This window comes from Fundulus heteroclitus, chromosome 22 (assembly GCF_011125445.2).
Source record: "Fundulus heteroclitus isolate FHET01 chromosome 22, MU-UCD_Fhet_4.1, whole genome shotgun sequence".
NCBI classification, from domain to species: Eukaryota; Metazoa; Chordata; class Actinopteri; order Cyprinodontiformes; family Fundulidae; genus Fundulus; species Fundulus heteroclitus.
The window spans coordinates 1,928,387-1,948,838 of record NC_046382.1 but is presented as its reverse complement, the minus strand read 5'-3'; the positions used below and the strand labels follow the sequence as shown (position 1 = coordinate 1,948,838).

General features: G+C 44.6%; 1 protein-coding gene across 2 annotated transcripts in view; it reads left to right on the top strand.

The window, feature by feature from the left end:
- The first annotated feature begins 4,297 nt into the window (after positions 1–4,297).
- The window catches only part of LOC105921038 (LIM domain-binding protein 3), a 33,746-nt gene continuing 17,591 nt past the window's right edge, over positions 4,298–20,452 (top strand). Inside the window, exons 1-4 of one of the 2 annotated variants that reach the window (XM_036126197.1) lie at positions 4,298–4,622; positions 11,562–11,713; positions 13,579–13,648; positions 14,768–14,946. In XM_036126197.1, coding sequence (XP_035982090.1) covers positions 4,527–4,622; positions 11,562–11,713; positions 13,579–13,648; positions 14,768–14,946 — 497 coding nt within the window. In that variant the 5' untranslated portion in view covers positions 4,298–4,526. Of the gene's footprint in view, positions 4,623–11,561; positions 11,714–13,578; positions 13,649–14,767; positions 14,947–18,928; positions 18,952–20,452 lie in introns of both variants that reach the window. The other variant, XM_036126198.1, reaches the window with a different exon arrangement.

Sequence of the window (20,452 nt, the reverse complement as noted above, 5' to 3'; positions counted from 1 at the left end):
CTCTCCTCTCCCCTCTCCTCTCCCTCCCGGCCTCCTCCGCCTCCTGCAGCTCCGGGATCAGGAGCTCCGCCGCCCGGCTGGCAGCTCCTGCCGCCGGGTCCCGCGGTCGCCTCCCCCCGCGGAGGCAGCAGAGGCTCCGGGTCCGGACGGACCTGAGAGCTCCGGGTCTGGAAGTTTTCTGGGTGTTTGCTGGTTTCTGTGCACGGAGCGGCCCTGCTGGGCGGAGCTAAGCTGCAGCAGGTGGGCGGGGTTACCTGGGCTCTCAGGTGAACCTTACACACCTGATCTGAGCTTTTTTCAGTGTCGTAGAGAATAAAACATCTTTAAAGGTGAATTCTGTCTGATGGTTCTGGTCTCAGAGGGACTGAGGTGTGCAGATCTGACCTTTAATCAGCGCCTGAGGCTCTGAATCAGTTTACTCTGTCACCGTGGTGACGGTATGGGGGGGGGGGGGGCTAATGCTCAGCAGCTGCATGGCTCTCTGTCACATCAGGCCTTCCACTCTCACTCATGAACGCTCTGACCTTTCCACTAAAGGTCAGCAGCTTTTACTCATCCTCCTTTCTGCTCCATAAACCGTCCGCTGGTTCCGTCAGTGGAACTGGACCCACTGGACCCACTGGACCCACTCCCACTGAACTGGACCCACTGGACCCACTCCCACTGAACTGGACCCACTGGACCCACTGGACCCACTCCCACTGAACTGGACCCACTGGACCCACTGGACCCACTGGACCCACTCCCACTGAACTGGACCCACTGGACTGGACCCACTGGACCCACTCCCACTGAACTGGACCCACTGGACCCACTGGACCCACTGCCACTGAACTGGACCCACTGGACCCACTGGACCCACTCCCACTGAACTGGACCCACTCCCACTGAACTGGACCCACTGGACCCACTGGACCCACTCCCACTGAACTGGACCCACTCCCACTGAACTGGACCCACTCCCACTGAGACAGAGACAATGGGCTTTAGTCACCAGGCTGGAGACGGAGGAGTTAGACTTTGGTTCCTCTCTGTTCACAGCAAAGACCTTAAGTTTAAACACAAAGAATAATTCTGTGAATAATGTTTACATGCATGATTTTAGGAAAGAGGAGGACGTGGTTGGATTGGTACCAAAGACCCTGGTACTGATCCGGGTCCTCTGACTGTTTAGTATCCATCAGAGAGACACTGCACTCTGGACCCGTTCAGGTTCTGGATGGAGGGAAGGTCCGCTCTGATCATCCTCTCTGCAGACCTGAGTGTTCATTGCTGTTTGGACCGTTTGGACCGGTCCTGTTCTGTAGACGACCCAAACCACACTGATGGAGGACTGAAGGATGGTGGTGGAGAAGACGACCAGCTGGTCCTGGGGAAGGTGGAGCAGAACCAGGTCCGTGTGGGAGGACCAGCTCAGGTCCAGAGAGAGCAGGAGGAGATGCTCCCCAGCCTCACCTGCAGGTGATCCAGTGACAGGTGGAGGGCGGCACTGGGTGCTTCTGGTGGAGGATGTCTGGTCTGATGGTGTTGAAGGTGGAGATGAAGTCCATGAACAGGATCCTGTTTGTGTGCCTGGATGGTCTTGGTGGTCCAGGATGAAGTGTAGACCCAGGTTAGCAGCGTCTTTTCCTGACCTGCTGGGGTCTGTGATTGGCTACAGGTCTGCCGTCATTTCATGATGGAGCGATTGAAGCTGACTCTACCAGCCCCAGAGACTCTTGGACCTTTGCTGGTCTTCTGACCGTAAAAGAGTCACTTAAAATCTTCCTCAGCGATCTTAAATCAGGGTAGGAGGTCGGGGGGGGCTTTGATAATTAAGGGCTGGCACACCTTAACCAAAAGCAATGGGATGGTTTTATGTTCCTGTTCTGGTGTTTGCCGTGTGGAGCAAAGAGGCCATGATGAATATTAGCAGCAGAGGACTGAATAAATACAGGTTCAGCTAATTAATGCTCATTCTCCCCTTTTCATTTAATGTCCGTCTATAAACAACACGGATTAAACTCTGTGTGAAGGGGCCAGCTATGACAAACAGCAGCAGCAAAATCTGATTAAGACACATTAAAATATAATGACGGTAGGTTTATTAGGAACACATGTTCCCCCTGGAGGAGAATCAGCCAATCACATGGCAGCAGTTAAAGGCACCTGTAGACGTGGTGAAGACCACCTGCTGAAGTTCAAACTGAGCATCAGAATGGAGGACAAGAAGAAAGGATCTGTGTGACTTTAATTTTATTTTATTTATGGAGCTCAGATTCATGATACACAACACACATCATCTCAAGTCTCTTTCCAAAGTCAGACTCCATCAGATCCTCCAGGTTGGTGAGAAAGTTTCCTCTCTAAGGAAACCCAGCAGGTTGCATCAAGTCTCTCCAAGCAGCATTCACTCCTCCTGAAAGAGCGTAGAGCCACAGTGGACAGTCGTCTGCATTGTTGATGGCTTTGCAGCAATCCCTCATACTGAGCATGCATGAAGCGACAGTGGAGAGGAAAACTCCCCTTTAACAGGGAGGAGAACCTCCAGCAGAACCAGAACCAGGCTCAGTGTGACTGTCTCATGGTTGTTGGTGTTCATGAAGGGAACAAAATGGGCCACGGAGCGGTTCTTTAGAACCGTTAGCAGTAAAACATCTACGGCTGTGTTGGGTTCTGGTCTCCTTAGCGTAGCTGAAGTTCTCCTGATCTTCTGAGAAGACTGGATGGTTCTAGACCCGATGAGTTCATGATGTCGTCCAGAAGCACCACAGGCCTGTTTCTGCTGCTTGCTGTATTTTATTTGATTAACTATCTATAAATGATCTGTTGTTCTGGTCAGTCTGTTGTTGAGTGTTTCCATAAACTCCTTCGCTCAGATTCGGCCCGGTTCTGCAGTGATCCAGATATAAGGATCACAGGGAGGTGCGGAGCTTGGGCAGAACCTGGAAGCAGAGGGATGGACCCGGTGTGACCTTTCCTCAGCCTGGGGAAGCTCTGCAGCGCCTCTGTCAGATTCCTCTCTGCCACAAAGGCGTCTAAACTTAGCCGATGATACGGGACGCTGAGCAGATCCAGCTGCTCTGGGATCAGTCCCTGCAGAACACGTTACATGCATGACCCGGATCACGTGGTGCAGGAACCTGAGCTGCTGCTCTGCATGGGGACCATCTGTCTGAAGGTCTCTATGAGGAACATTTGATGATGTTCTCCTCTGGTGCCAGGCTGAAGATCCTCTGAAGGTCCAGATCTCCCAGAGACCCAGACCTCCATGGATCCTGGCTCTGGATCAGACTACCAGTTTATATCGTCGCTGTTCTGTGTTTCTGGGGATGGACGGATGTCGTCACGCCTCAGAATCTCCTCGTTTCTTCAAAGAAAATGTGTTTGTCCTCCAGGATTGGTGATGAAGCAGGTTGCAGATCCCAGGAACCTGCTGATCTGTGGTCGTTACCTGCTCTAACACCTGAGGAACATCAGGAACTCATTACCTGCCTGAAGCCTGGAGAAGCTTCTGCAGCTTCTTCCAGCTTCTATCTCCAGGCCTCACCCTGCAGACGACACCCACGGATCACTCCGCCGCTGAAAATAGTGCCAGCTAATGCAGCAATCCCCCTGCTGGTCATTTCATCTCATCTCCAGACAAACTGACTCTCTGCACATCTCCATCCACAGATGAAGATGGGAGACGCTCCCAGGTCCAAATCCCAGCCGGGCCGTCTCTGTGTGGAACGTTCATGTTCTCCTGTCATGTCTGGGCTTTCTCTGGGTACTCTGCTGTCCAGGTTACCTGCTGAGTTGTCCTGTACTACACCTGTGCTTGTCTCTGGGTTGTCTCTGGGTTGTCCTCTGCTGGACAGGCGACGGTGATATTTAGTTTCTTACAGGGTGGACTTTGTAACGTTTTAAACTTAGATCAGGGTTCTGTGTCCCCCGGTGTTCAGGTTCTGGTGGTTCTCCGGCTGTTCCTCCTGCGTCTGTCAGGGAGATGCTGGACTCTGACTCCAGACGGACGGTAGCCTCCGGCATTAACGACCCGCCTGCTGCTGCTGACCTTTTCCCTATCAGAGCCTCTCAGCTCCTGGCCTTTCAGTTTGGGTTTTATCAGCTCCCAGATAACGAGACGTTTCCTGCCGCGGCTCCTGATTGGGTCGCAGGGAGACCCTGTGCCCTGCAGGACCGGCCTGGGGGGGGAGGGGGTCCGCAGGAATCTGCTGGGTCTATATTAACCCGGTGAATCACGGCGAGCCTGGCATTCCGGGTGTCCCCTTTCACGCCATATAAGTCCTCCCCCCCCTCCTCCCTCGCCCCTCACCCCCTCCCACAATGCCACTCTGCTATCTCTGTCTATTCTTAGGCTGTCACTTCAGCTCAGAGCAGGCAGGTTCCTCTTCTTCCTCAGCTTCCCTCGGTGCCTTCGCCTCAGTTCCCCCATCGTTCTCCTGCTGTCCTCCTCCAGAGCCTCCGTCCCGTCTCTCTGCTCAGCGTGGGGCTGTGCTTCAGAGATCCGCCCTCAGTTTGGAGCTCCTCCTGGCTTCTCTGGAAGAATGAGCGCCTACACGGTGACCCTGCCAGGCCCCGGGCCCTGGGGCTTCAGGCTGCAGGGGGGCAAGGACTTCAACATGCCTCTGACCATCTCCAGGGTAAGGAACTGCTGGGAACCTGCGTCTGTGTTTCCTGATGGGTCCCTCAGGACTCCAGCTCAGGTTCTGTGTCTGAATGAGTGATTTAAGGCCAGACCAGCTACCTGTCCTGGTTGGACCGCAGCTAATGATCAGAAACCTAAACTCTCCACGGCGGATGTTAAAACTGAGCTTTGCTTTCTCTGCGTGTTCATTGGAACAGACATAAACTGTGAAATGTTGGACATAAACTGTGAAATGTTGCTCCACAGCTGGCTGGTTGTTCCCCCTGCAGCTCTTTGTGCTCTCAGACTTGACTGGTGGCTGATTTGGGCCGCGGTGGCTCCGTGGCCCCCGGCGGCCCCTGAAAGCAGAGCTGCAGCTTCTAAAACTGGAGCTGGTTTAGGTTTTCAGAGCTCCGTCTGTGAATAGCCGGAGAGGAGAACCTCCTGTCTGTTCTCACCCCTGCATCTGCTGCAGGGATGCTGACATGTTGGACCTCCTGTGGGCTGAACGCCACCCAGGAACCGGCCGGTCCACTTCTGACGCTCAGCAGGAACCGACCGGTCCACTCCTGACGCTTAGCAGGAACCGGCCGGTTCTGTCTGATTTGGGTCTACTTGTGTCTACGGTCTAATTTGGGTTGTTTTTGACTCTTATTCTGGAAAATGAGTCAAATTAAAACCAGGAAGCTTCATTCATTTGTCCAGAGGACAGATTGTTGCTGCTGAAATATCTTTGAAAAGGGATTTTATTTCAATAGTTTAGCTCAAAAGGGTGAAACTGTAGCTTTACAGACTCGTTACAAAGATTTACAGATTTTACTGTTTATTTTCCTTAATGTTGACGATTCTTGCTCAGAGTTCATGAAAAGCCAACATTCAGTTTTTTAAAGAAATCACATTAGACGAGTAAAAATGGTTTTGAGGCAGAAATGTGGGCCAACTGAGCAGCAGGTCCATGTTCTGTTCAGGTTCTGCTCTCAGTGCCGGGTCTGGGCTCCTTTTGCATGAATTCCTGCATCAATGCAGCAGAAAAGGAGGAGACCAGCCCGTGGTTCTGCTGAGGGGTTCTGGAAGCCCAGATTGCTCTGATAGCAGCTTTCATCTAATCTGGACCTCTGGTTCTGGACGGTTCTCAAGTTGTTCTGTACGGGGTTCTGGTCAGCCCAGTTTAGCTCTGTGAACCACGGTGATTAACGCGGATATTGCTATTTTTCGCGTTATGGGTCAGCAGAGATTTATTCCTGCAGGCGCTGAGGGGGGCTCAGCATTTTACTGAGGATCATTTGTTCCTTAATTTCTGAACACACACATGTTGACCCAGAACTCGTTCACCAGTCAGTGGATATGAAGATTTGTGTTTTTCTGCAGCTCGGTTAAGGCATAGAATCATGACATGTGGCTGAATAGTGAAGTATGTAAACTGTCACAGTGGTTTCTCTGTGTTCTGTTTCTGCAGATGTTTCTGCATAGGTGGAAAATGTTGATCAAGTCAACTTTAGTTCAAACTTCTTTGTTGCTCCAAACAGGCGAGACGGATATGTTTGCAGAAGTTGTCTTGGTCTATCTTGACTTCTGCTAAGATCCTCTATCCATCCACTGCTAGCAGAGTTAGCATTCTCAGCAGCAGCGGAAAGATCCCCTTCATCCAGATTAATATTCCTTTGTTGGTCGGGGTCTGCTTCCAAAATATCATCCTTCTCTGATTCCATCTACGGAAATATGGGCACTAATAAATTATTATTTCTTTTGCATTATGTGTTCCTTTCAATCAGTGATTTAAATGGAAAAAATAAGTGTTGGTACTTACATCAATGTTATACAAATATGGGAGAGAAACGTGAGTAATATTTTCATGTAGATCCGTCTGTCAATCTGTGGATCAATAGTTTCATTGTACAGAAATGACAAAAAAAAGAACAAAATAACTAAATCAGTTCTAAATCAAACCCACAGGAGCCAAATTCAAAGTGCCATGTAGCCGCTTTTAACTTCAAGCCTCATGGTGTTAACATTGACATGGAAAAACACCTAAAAACCTTAAAATATAGAACAAATGATCCTTAAAAAGATAAAGACGTTATAGGGTTTGAACCTAAGATTTTCAATACGCCTATTATCGTTTCCTTCTGTAACATATATTAGGTCTGGTCTCAACTAACCCATGCCACCTCATAAACTTCCCTTTAATCTGAAAATATGTTATATTATTTTAGATAACAGAGGCTGAAAGATAAAGGACAAAAAAGCAGAAAACATTGTTGTGAGAACATTTCACTCCATCAGGAATTTATAAGTGCCAGTTTTAGTACTTTGAATAATTGAAATATAACAGCAGGTTTTGCACATACAGCATGATGTTAAAATGTTAATTATTAATAATTGTTTAGAAAACAGTAGTTTCATAAAAAATAACAGTGATGACGTAGTTTAGAATGAAGATATCAGCTTTCTCAAAGTCTCCAGCAGGTTTTGGGTTCATCTCTACTGGTTCGGTGCTTCCAGCTTCTCATCAGCAGCATCTGATCCTCTGACCAACAGTCTGGCCTCTCCTCATCTTATCTAACGTTAGTGTTGAGTCTCTATCTGCAGCTAAATCATCAGCTACAGGCGTCTGCGCAGCATCAGGATCACCATAAGATGCGCTAGCTTGTGGAGTCCGACCTCCATTTTTTTTTTTTTTGTGTAGTGAAGGACAGTTCAGAGCTGCTTTTATCATCCAGTGCTGGTCCTCTTGAGCTAGAACATCATCATGGCCGAGGTCATTTCTCTTTTCTTCTCATCTAAAACACTTAAAGCCACTTTAATGTACGGCAAGCGTTGTGCGCCAAAACAATGTTATTTTTTAGGCAATTTTTTTCAGTCATTCCATGCACAGTTCAATTCCTGTTGTGTGATTGTTATTTTAACTCGATATATAATAGTTGATTATATATTGAAATAATTTTTTGTAAGAAAATATCATAACAATTTCATGGTAAATAATGTTAACATAGTTGAAAAAAGAACATAATAATCAAATATTTTCTTACCTGCTGAGAACCAGCGGCTCAGCCACTCTTGCTTTCGTCGCATGTCCCGCCTTAAACCTCAATACTGCAACATGATTGGCCCAAACTGTTTTTGGTTCGGGCACAAACGGTTGAAGCCTGAGGGCTACAAGATGGATTCTCGTGTGTTTGTGAACGCACAAATACTGCAAGAGTTCAGGTTCCATTTATATAGATGCCTGTGCAAATCCTCAGTGATCCGGGTCATCAGCAGCAAACAGGCTTAAATCAGAGGCAACCGGACTATTGTTCAGTTCTTCTGAAGACGTTTCCTCACCTGTCCAGGAGTCTCTGTCAGTTCTGGAGGTTCTGATCAACCTGCAGGTGGAGCGCTGATGTTTCTGAGCACATGGAGGTCCATCCTCCTAGAACCAGTCCAGGTCAGAACCAGTGAGCCACCATCACTGTCCTGGTGGTTAGAAGCTGCTGCTTGGTGTGAGTGGAGGACTTGGTCTCCTGAACCATGATGAGATGCTGATGTAATCTCTCTGGAACGTGTTGGAGGACAGAGCTGTAAACTCTGAGGAGCTGAAGCTCCATCCTCCTCCTCTGTTCACTGATGGCTTTGCTCTTTGGACCAAGATGGCTTCTTTCACTTCTTTCTAACCATCTGTTCTCTCTTTTCAACATCTGGACTTCATTGTCGTTAAAAGAGTGTCCTTTGCTCTTGTGGGGCAGGTGGACGGCTGAATCTCCAGTTGTGTTTAGGTGTTGATGTTCTAGCTCAGACCAGTGACAGTGATATGATCTGCAAACCTCAGGAGTTTCACAAATGGGTCTGCAGATACGCAGTTGTTAGTGTTCAGGGAGAGGAGAGGAGGGGAGGGGATAAATACCTGGGGAGTGTTGATTGTTCTAGGCAGGGGGAGGATGGTAGGCTACAGGTACAGACTCTGATAGGGAGCGTTTATAGCAGGTAGGAAGTTCACACATTTCAGGATAATTGTTGAATATGCTGGGGGTCAGCTGACTTCTGTTTTAAAACTGTGGTAGCTTGCACCAAGCACCGGGTGGCGCTGTGTCTGGTAACCAAACCATGACTGTGTTTTTGGTTCCAGAAGAGGGTTTTTAACAGTTTATTAACAGCCGGCATCAATGGTTCCTCTTTGTTAAAACACAGCTGACTGGTAGCAGCGGACCCAATTAACCAGAGAGAACTCAGCTGTGTGTCTGGTTCCTCGTTAACACCAACCTGCTTTGACATCAGATCGTTCTAGTGGCTTCATTTGGACACATCCTAGAACCGGACCACGTTTTCTTGTTACTTGGTTCCGTAAGAAACAAGAAAAGCTGATTCAGTTTGATTCCCAGTCAGTGTTTTCGGCTCTTTGTTGAGGCAGATTTTCTGCAGAAAAGCTTCATCCTGCAGCTCAGTTCAGTCGAGCTGCTTTAATTTCTCCTCAGCAGGAATCTGAGCGTTTCTGAAGGACGCAGCTTTCCTCTGAACCAATAACATCCTCCATCTGCAGCAGAGTCTCATATTGATTTTTTTTATTAAAAGCATATTTTTTATCTCACACGTTGGTGCCTGCAGAGACAATCTGAGCCCTCTGCTCTGCAGCCCAGGCGTCGGTCTTCCTGCTGCCGTCCGTCCAGCCGCCCCCTCAGCTGCTCCTGTAAAGTTTTACAGTGTGTGAAAGCCGAGCATTCGGTAACTGGATCCCCGCTGTAACACATGGAGCTGACCCGGCGCTCTGAGGTTCTCCTGCATCCGGTTACAGCAGCACACACAGGCCGCTCAGGGGCATCCCAAACGCTCCCACATCCGGACGTCCCAAATTAGATCAGCAGGGATGCAGGACGGGGGGGATTTCGGGTTTCTGGTGATGGTGAAGCTCCCACAGCTCAGCTAGAAGGAAACACATCTGAGAGCTCAGAGGTTTAATTAGACCTGATTACAGGCAGCGTCAGATAACCAGAGTAAGGGACTAGTCATAATATCAGTCTTTGTTATTTATAATTTTAACTAAACAGCTTAATAATGATTAGGAATTAGATTTAGATCATATAAATAGATAATCTAAAAGCTCTTTCTGGACGTCAGGGTTGAGCCGACTGACTGAAACCAAAGCAGAGAGCAGATTTAGGGCAATGAATCAGTTATTAGATTATTGCAACAAAATCCATCTAAGAACCACAAAACACCAAACCAGAACCTTTTATCTGCGAGACAGAAAGCCATAGATCATGGCATAATAAGACATCAGGAGATTAAAAGTTCTGAAAATAGATTAAACGTCTCCTGCAGGATGTAACTCACCATCCAGCCTCTGAAGGTTAAAGCAGAGACATGAACACAAGGAGCATTATTACTGCAAGGATTCTCAATAATGAGACGTCAGAGGAGACCAACCAGCAGGCGTTCCTGTCAGGACTGTCTCTGTGAAACAATCTGACATGTTTGGCTTGTGTCTCTGCAGCCTGCTGGGTTTAAACCGCCACGCCCTGCAGAGACGACTCTGAAGGGTCACAGCTGCTCCTGCAGAGATCCTCCAACATACGCTATACCTCTGTAACTGTGCAGCAGCTCTCTGTGGGCGTCTCTCTGCAAGTTCTATTAAAACGGTGGTGTTTGATAAGAAAACAAGACACTGCAGAGACACTTGATGCATCTTTGCATTAAAAAAAAACATTACATAAATAATATAAACATAAATAAGATTCAAATTTACAAGAACTGACCAAAACCTTCCCAAAAACCCAGGCAGCATTGGGAGTGATAGACAGAGCAGCTTGGCTCCGACCAAACCAACAAAGAGCCAAAGATATTAAGGGAAGGGTGGGCAATTGGCTGCAAATACATGAGATAACAGCAGATTTAATGTAATATAAAAAGAAACATGCAAAGAAGTTTAACATGTTCCACTAAAAGTCACATAAAAGCTGAGGGTCAAACATATAGATAAAGAACACATGATGGTTGAGCTTCAAAAAGACAAACCCTGAACTGAAACTGGATCAAATATATTTATATGACAATGAAACGTTAAATATCATGACATATTGTGTGTCTCTGGCTTTTTTCTTGTCCATATTTCCAGATCTCCGTTAAGTTTATATCACACAGAGAGGAGTCAGCATCAGCTTTAATCTGTTTTAAATAATGATCACCTGCAGGGATCCTTTTCAACACAGAAAGAGAACTTGCTCTCTAAAACCTGTTCAGCAGAACCAAAACCCAGATCATCTGGTCCTCAGTTAACGTGGGAGAGGTCCTGGCAGTTTAGAAATGTGATCCTGCTGTGTGGAACACGTATGTGGGTCAGTGTGAGAGGCTCCTGGGAAACTAGGCCGGTCCGCCGGCCGGACAGGCCCGGTATTGTTCGGGCTCAGTGAGCGGCATTCTGCATCAAACTCCACACTTTGGTTCTGTTTAATCCAGCCGCCATAAACCAACCAGCTAAAAAAAGGCGGGAGTGAGCAGGTGGAGGAGAGTCAGGAGTTTAAGGAGGTCCAGACGTTTCAGGAGGTCCAGGAGACTGGGAACGCCTAATGCTGCAGTGATGCTGCAGGGTTAAAGTTAGAGGTTAAAGCTGAACAATGGAAAACGTCATGTTCATCTGACCCGCTGCTCTCTGTTGATTCTCTGAGACCTTTCTGGTCCAGTTCTCCTCTGTCAGACATTCATGCAGAGCAAACCTGTGCATGCTGACCTGATTCCCTCCGTCTTCCAACGTGGTGAGATTGCGTGTCCTCAGATTTTCAGATTACAGTAACCCGAGCGTATGAGTCATTAACTTATTGATTAATGCTCTGCCCCATTTCTCTGATGGTTTCACGGAAAGCTCTGCTGCCTTCCGGATAAAATAATCCAGAGATGCAGGGCATCGTGTGCACTGACCTGTGCTCCAGCAGGAGTTCATCACCCTCACAGGCTCTCACAGGGGAACGTCTTTGTGTTTGGACAGATCTCTCCGGGCAGCAAGGCGGCGCAGGGGAACCTGATCCAGGGCGACGTCATCGTCGCCATCGATGGCGTCAGCACAGAGGGGATGACGCACCTGGAGGCGCAGAACAAAATCAAGATGGCCCATCACAACCTGGCGCTCACCATGACCAAGTAAGATCTGAATTCTCCTGGAAGCACTTTAACCCAACAACCTTTAAGCCCCTCTTTTACTCCCATTTAAATCCTGTAGAGAAGTAATTTATATGTTTCAGAGTGACTGCTGAATACTGTTGGTGGGAACATTTCTCACAGCCTTAAGATTTTAGAATAGAGTAGAGTGTAGAGCGTGGTGGCGGCGCTGGAGTAGAGAACGTGATCAAAGGCCTCAGTCCTCAACGTAGTCGTCCTGGTTGGGGTCCCATCCTGTGGTCCTTTGTTTCATATCTTCCTCCTTTCTCTCAACCCCACTTACTGTGAAATAAAGGCCACTGGTGCCAAACACACACAGTACAAAGTCATTTGACAGACTCTCTCAAAATGTTCTTTAGTCCTTCCATGGCTCCCTGGATCTCAGAGAATAGACTTTAAAATCCTTCTGTTAGTCTATAAATCCCTGAATTAGCTCCTAAATCCATCACAGACTTGTTATCAGGGCATCAACCCTCCAGACCACTCAGGTCTTCTGGCTCCAGCCTGCTCTGCAGAACCAGAACCAGAACCAGAACCAGACATGGAGAAGCAGCATTTAGTTCCTATGCTCCACTGATCTGGAACAAACTAACAGAAAACTGTAAAAGTGCGGAAAGCCTGAATTCCTTTAAATCAAGATTAAAAACACATTTGTTTAGGATTGCCTTCGGCTGTTCTAGTTAAACTGTTTTACTGAAACGTCATTAGTTTACTTTGTAGTCCAACTGTTTTTACTTGTTTGCTTTTAATTTATATTTGCCCATGTTCTATTTTGTTTCTGCATTTTATTCCTGCTTGCTTTTATTCTGTTTTATTTTCCTATATTTTAATCATGTAAAGCACTTTGCGTACTTGTCTCTGTACTGAAATGTGCTTTACAAATAAATTTGCCTTGCCTTGCCTTAAGAGCAACTCCTCCCCAGTGAACAGAGTTTGTGTCTTTTCACAAATAATGTTTCCAGCTACAGCACCATTTTTTTTTACTTTTTCCTCTCTGAAGTTTGTTGACTGCTCTTCCTGTAGGACCTTCTTCCATGTGGAGCAGTAGCTTTCTGACCACGAGGCTCACACACTTCTAACCCTCAAGTTCAACCCAGCTTCTCACCCTCGACCTCCTGCTGTTCTCACTTGTTGCAGAGAAGTTAAAGCTTTGTTTCTGCTGATTTGATTCTACAGGACACAAACTAAATATTGCAACTGTTTACCTTCTAATCTTAGCATAGTTTCTATCATATCCACCAGGATGCTGAGAGGAGGAATCATAGAAAAGTGACTGCTTGATGCACTCTGACCTCATGTTCTAGTTTATAGACGTTTAACTAAACATGGCTGATCAGCTTGCAAATCTCAGAGTCATCCTGGTTAGATGTCTGAATCATATAAACTAGTTTAACTTGCCACAACCACAAAGAGTTCACTGACCGATTCTGTCTTAGCGCACCACGACACATCCAATGTTAATGGTGACAAATATTGTCTATTAAATCCAAACTGCACGTGTGTTTTAGTTTTAAATCCACCAATCAGCTTTCATACCTGCAGCTGCTTTGCCAGTCTACCGGTTCACAGGTCAGCTGAAGCAGGACTGATACTGCTCCTCCTGGTGAGTCAGAGTAAAACAGGGATGGGTTAACTTCAGCCTGTCTGTGCCTCGATTCTGTCACAGCACCCACGAAGACAGCAGTCAGTCACAGCTTAGATGTTTAAACAAATGGGAAATAAATCCACCCATCACCTCTTTTCTGACTCTGTTCAGAGGTTAATTTAACTTTCAGGATGAGCAGAAGAAGATTTAACATGGTCTAAACACTATTATAATCCTCTTTATCTCTGGTTTCTTCTTGCAGGTCGAAGCGACCAGTTCCAATGGCGCCACCAAGAATGGATGCAGGGATTCCCATGATCCCCCATCAGCAGGTAGCTCCACCCGCTCTCTTACCATCACAGAAGCTGTTTGTCTCTAGTCATTTGGTTGTTGTGTAATTTCTTTATTCAAAATGATTCCTTTTTTCCCATTTCTTTTTGTTCTCCTTTGTCATGAAGTCATCCGTTTTTATCAGTACAAACACATTTTTAATCCCAATTTGGTAAAGATTTATCATAAATAAAAGGCAAACACTTTATACAAATTAATCACAAGTACACATTTAACAAATAATAATGACTATGGTTGTAAGATAAAAGAAGATAAAACTGGAAATCTGTGAACAACTACTCACAAATAACATAACAGTAGCGTACATACTTTATATACAGGACCAAGTCCTCTAATTTCTAGGTTGTCCCCGCTTTGCAAAATGTCCTCAGTCAGCAGAATGACTGTCACTGGTCCTCACGGACTGGGATAAACAGGAACTCTGTCACACACACACACACACACACACACACACTTGCTTGGTCACATCGACTCTTGGGACTCAGAACGATTACAGCTTTTTGGGCCCCTAGAGGATGCTGAAGGAAATGCGAACAAGGGCCACAAAAATTAAATTGTTCAACTGCCTAAAATATGATTTAACAAACGGAAGAATGGAATTGATCTCTATTTTTTAATACTGGACTAATTTACACATTGTGAAAGTCCAAATAAAGCCACTACTTACTAATTTGCTAAACAAACAACAGAAATGTGGTATTTTTACTTGGAAACAGCAGTGCAGACACTTGGTTTGTAGTTTTAGTGAAAACGTGTTTCAGGTTAGAATATAATTCTCTTTTTAAAATCCTGGGGAATGCTCTCAATCACAGTTAAACTTCTCCGATCACAAGTCCTTAACATAATCATGGTAAAGTATGTATGTAGAAGATGAAATATAACAACAAAAGGGGGGTAAGCAAAAAACATTCTTTATTTTAAAAATGCAATGTTTGTCTTTGAAACTGGAAAAACATTGTGATGATGTTGAAATAAAAAAAACTGTCAAAAGTCTAAATAAACGTTTTAATCTGTTCATCAGATAGCTGATGCCCAACATTTTGTGCACCCTCCCCCTTATGTCTCCCCCGTGACTCACCCTCCTCCATTTGGTGCCTCAGTCGGTGCAGGTAAATGGCCGCCCATCGGCCTCATCCAAGCCTGTAGAGAAAGGCTCTCCCGGGAGGAGAGGGGAAGCGGTCAGCCCCCGTCAGAGGAGGCAGTATAACTCCCCTATCGGCCTGTACTCAGAGGAGACTCTGAGGGAGATGGCAGCCATGCAGGCGGGTCGGCCTGTTGGGTACGTAGAGAAAAAGACGACTAACAAAAGGAGAAACCGGAGGCTGGTTCTCAGATATAAATCTGGTTATGAGAGCAGAGGTTATCATGCTTCATTAGGTCATCTCTAAACTGAGTTTAATTACATTTTCGTAAATTTAACAACCCAAACAACCTGGAGCTGTTTAGTATATTTGTTACCACAAACAGTTTGGTCAAATCTCAGATATCGTCCAGAGAAAAAAAAAACTAAAACAAGACTTGATTTTCAGTAAACAAGAGGCTGAATACATTTTACATTTCTCATTTAACATACAAACACAGATTAAAATCATGTTTGAAAGGCAGTTTTTGGCAGATCCTAAAGTGTCTTATTCTAGTCTCATAGGCTATGTTCACACTGTAGGTTTTGATGATCAATTCCGATTCCTGATTTTTTTCTGAGGTGGCCATTCATACTACTATTAAATGCGACCACCATCATTCTGCTGTCTGAATGGTTCAAGACTGTAAAGTGACCCGCATGTGCACAGACAACAGAAGGAGACGTCACAGAGCATCCACTGTTTGTGGATGTAATGGTGGATGTAATTGTTTCTAGAAGTGTTCAATAAAGTTTTGTTTAGAAAAACCTCCCAAAAGAAATGAGAATGCAGATACCAGCCAGTGTGTCTCCTTGTTATTATTAGAAATCTGTTGAGCATTGAGAGCTGACAATAATAAGACCACATCGTAGCAAGACAAAAGAAGGTAAGAAGAAAGCAGCACAGGTATTAAAAACAGTCTGTTATGGAGCGCTAACTGCTACTACAGAGTGTGGATGTGTAGTGAGAAACAGGAGAGTGACGTGAAAGACGAATAAAATGCAACGTGACCATTCCGACCGCAGAAGCTTTAAAAAAATCTGATAGATCTCTAAATTAGTACCACATATGGAAGTGGCACAAATCAGATTTTTTGGGAGACGAAAAGATCGGAATTGGTCTGTTCACACTGCCGTGAAAGGGTTACATTTCTCTGCAGAGTGAACATAGCATTAGTTAGAGGTGATTCATTATATCTAATTGACTTTAAATAATCAGAGTTGCTACTGGTATGGAATTTAACACCCCTGCTTTAGGGGACAGGCATCAAACTCCAGTCCAAGGATTGTGTTGTGGAGCTATTAGACGTGTCTCTACTTCAACACACCTGAATCACAAAATCAGGTCATTAGCAGAACTCCATAGAACTTGAACAGATTTGTTTCAGATATATTTGATCAGGAATGCAATTGCTTTTATCTTTCCATCCTGGCATTGTGTCAACACAAACCTCAAGAAGGTATGTTTGCAGCTAACCTGGACCCCAGCAGCTCCACTGAACCTCTGCTCTGTTCACCTCTGACCCAGAGGGAGGAGAAACACTGGCTGTTCAGAACATTCAGGGTCAAAATCTTTTACCTCACACAGCAAAACGTGACTGCAGAGCCTAATGAGATCAATTGGCTGTTGATTCCAGCTGAATGAATTAGTGATCATGACAGAGAGTGCTATCTGAAAGTAAAGAGGACAGTTTATCCAGAGACATTACCGCCGGTCACATTGCAGGAGTTACACTCTGCTGCCCGGCGTGCCTGGAGGGTTTCCTCAGCTGTGATTTGGTTACTGTGTAAACGATGAAGCTGAGCACCTGCTAGGTTATATGAACGCTCCTAAAGGTCAGTAGACCTCTCAGGAAGTTCCACAGTAACTTAACCTCACACTGTGATGGGCTTTGGGAACTTGTTTTATATTAATGATGATTGCTGACTCAAAGTGCAATTAAACTCTAAAATCAATCTTACATTTAATATAAAACTCTTGATATCATACACAACAAGAATCCTAAATGCATACATAAACATAAAATATCTTGCCCTCTTAAAGGAAAGTTCACATAAATACAAACTTCCACTCAACCTATTAAAACTTTAACCTTGAGACCATCAGGAAACATTCACATGTAAAAAGATCAGATGTTAATAAAAAGTCAAAAATATCCTACATCCTCCATCAGATGTAGGAGATCTACCTGTCCTCTGGAGGAGCTCCCCTGGTATGTCTCTTAACCCCTGAGCAGAACTCAGTTTGACTCCTTGGTCAGCAGCGACTCTTCCCCAGCCTGCATTCAGTCTCCATTAGAGGGAACCGGCTGTAAGACGTGGAACTCTCTATTACTTCCATTACTGCCTTGCAGATGTTAATAATCTACTTTTTAGAGGACAAGAAAAACAGGAAATATCAGAGATTTGTTTTTTCTGTCTGTCTTAAAACCAATCACAATCTAAACGTCCTCACTCTGTATGGATCCTGCTCAGCATACGGTTTCTTCTTCATCAAATGCTATTTATCTTCTTTGTCTTCTACACATCATGGAAGTATGTTTGGTTCTCCGTCAAAAATCAGAAGAAAACCCTTTCCCAAAGCTACTGGAGCTGAAATAGATGTACCGTCTAAAAGTTTGGAAGTGAGACCTGCCCACTAAAATTATCAGTTTGTCCTCTGAGCTGGAAAGTTCCACTGGAACATCCCCTGAAGTTGGAATTACAAGTCAGAAAGTTGGTGCAACAGGACCATTTCAGATTTGTGCATTCAAGATGGCTGAACTTTTAGCAACATTCGGTAAAGCTTTGTACTTTGGCTGTTTGTTGCACTTTATTATTCATTTAAAATGTATTAAGTCATACAGGTGCTATTTTTCTGTGTTCATAAAACATGATGATTCAGCGCTATTTATGTGCCCAAAATACCATGTATGGTCATTCTGTCTTAATAGGCGCTGATAAGGAATGTAAAAAAGACAAATTTTGCAATAACATAACTTTAAAAGGCATTCTGAGACTCAAGTTGTACATCTAAAAATGGCTTTTTTGCAAGCGTCCATTGCTTTTCCTTCTATCCTACAAGAGGGAAACTGGAACGCAGAAAATCGGAAATTATGTCATCTCCAACTGGCTCATTTGAGTTTTGAGGTAAATGGAATGCACCATTAGTTTCATTGGTATACCTGCATCAAAGAAAGAAAGAAATCATTACTCGTCATTTCTATTGTACCTTCCAATGAAATCTGTCTTCAGCATTTAACACGTAAGGGTCTTGCTCAGGGACCCACAGTGGTAGTCTGCGGGGATCAAACTGGGTACTTGCACCCTTCTCAGAACACAAGCACGCTTCTCTAACGTGCTGCTTGATATATATATATATATATATATATATATATATATATATATATATATATATATATATATATATCAAGCACGGCGATATATATATATATATATATATATATATTTTTGCCACCTTCTTGTTCAACAGAAGCGTGGCTCATATATGATATTCTCTGTTTTTGTTGCGCCTGTAGTGAACCTCTCCAGCAGCCGAAGAGATCAGTTTCTCTACATAACGATGAGAATAAGAGCTTTGGACAACATTACAGTTTCTTCCTCTTTGTAATGTTCATGATTGTTCTCACAGGAAAAGGAAACTGGATGTTCTTTGGCCATCTTAGCTCCTTTTATGAATCCTGCTCCAGGACCCAGTAATCATGACACATCACATGCTTCAGTAGCAGCATTTAATAATATATACCAGCATTAAATTGACTCCATCAGCTTTCCATTGACTCTGTTGAATCCCAGTCCACTGATAACTTCACCAGCCCGCAGAACTCCGTCATAACAATCCCAGCAGAGTTCAGCAGCAGAGCGTCTGGACGGCTGCAGGAAGGTCATGACCTCTGACCTCTTCCAGGCTGGTTTTTGTGGAGAGTAGAGGTGATTCCGGCGCCATCAGAGGAAGAGCTGAAGGTCTTGATAAACCACATTTCTTAACTCACAGGTCCAACTTCCCTGCAGTCAAGAAGCTACTGAGAGTTCCTCTTTCTGAAGGACGTTGAGCCTCCTTCCATCTAACTCCATCTAAAGGGTTTCTGATGATGCTTCTCTCTCCTCTGTGTCTCTGTTGTCTCTGCTGTTTGTCTAAAAGGTTCTCTGCCCCACTCCTCCCAAGTTAGTATCCTCTCCTGCTGAGTGCGCCTTGGCTGTGTGTTTGTTGTGTGAAGGCATGTCGTGGTGCTGCTGGTGTCTGCAGATGGACAGCTGTACAGTAACAGGCTGTTGGGTTGGCGGTTTGATGCCCGTCTGGGAGCTGCTTGGCGAAACCCTTCAGGGGAACGTTTCACTGTTTTAGCAGTAAATGAAACTAACGGTATAATTCCCTCTGATCTGTCAGGAAGCTGTTGCTAGATACTCTAAACTGCCTTAAAGGTTTAAAGTTCACAGTTTAGCAAAGTGATTTCCTGGCTTTAACCATCAGAATAACACCTTTCATGTCAGATTATCTTAATGGTTTGTAGTAAACTGGTCATTTTAACATTATTTAATATGAAAAATAAGTTTGAATTTAATCTGAACAGCAAATGTTTCAGTATTTTCTTGTGTTATTCATTAATGTCCGTCTCATTATGTGAGACATTCTGGGCCAGATTATCCCACTAATCACCAGATTTTACAGCAGCCGAGCTGTTAAGTTTTAGCTCTGCATTAAAACCCGAAACCTTCCTGAAGGCTGCATGAGCTGCATGATTATTCCTGGTGTAAAAAGTTTGTACTGTTAGAAGAAAAGAGGAATGTGTCAGAAATGTTTAATGACCTGGTTCATGTCTACCTGCTGCTTAGGTTTGGAAAATCTTGGTGTTTTAATTCTAAATTCATGAGGTCTGTTCGGTTTTACCTCTGCTCCACAAATCGAACGTAGAATTATCTGTTTTTAAATCAGATCAGCAGTTTTAGGAAATGACAACATAAATCTGTCATTAATTTAATTGATCCTTTAAAGGAAAGATAATAAACAGTCATTGTTTTGTTTCTTAGTCAGGGAATATCTCAACATTCTGCTAAACTATGAGTATTTATGTTAATTTACAATCATTTTCTGGTCAATATGAATACATTTAGTTCTATTGATATTTATTTTTTTTATTTAATTAAATTGAAAGCTGAAAGACTTCTCTGGATCAGCATTTTGTCTGGTGTTAAATTGGGCCGCTCACATGCAAACAGCAGATGATTTCTAAGTGCTGTGAACCAACAAACTGGCAGAAGATGATTAAATGTAATTTTCTGTCATTCAGTTGAAAATTCAGCTTTTATTGAAGCTTTTCCATCAGAAGCCTTTCCACTGGGTACTCCACCTGACAGATCATTTCATTTTAATCTGTCTGGGAGCCGATCAGGAAAAGTCTTCACAGGTGGCGGCTGAACCTTCTAAACATGGTAGGAGTCCAAACTCCAGAACCTGCCAGAATTATTCACATCCCTGTAACACCAACCCAGTTTGTTCCGTTTCAACCTCAAGCTTCAGTGGGTTTATTACATGATGGACCATCACCACTGTGAAGAGGATGGAAAATGATTGATGGTTTTCACCATCTTTACAAAACAAGATCTGAAAAGTGTGGCATGCATTCGTATTTAGCTTCTCTCACTCAGAACCTCTAAGTTTAATCCA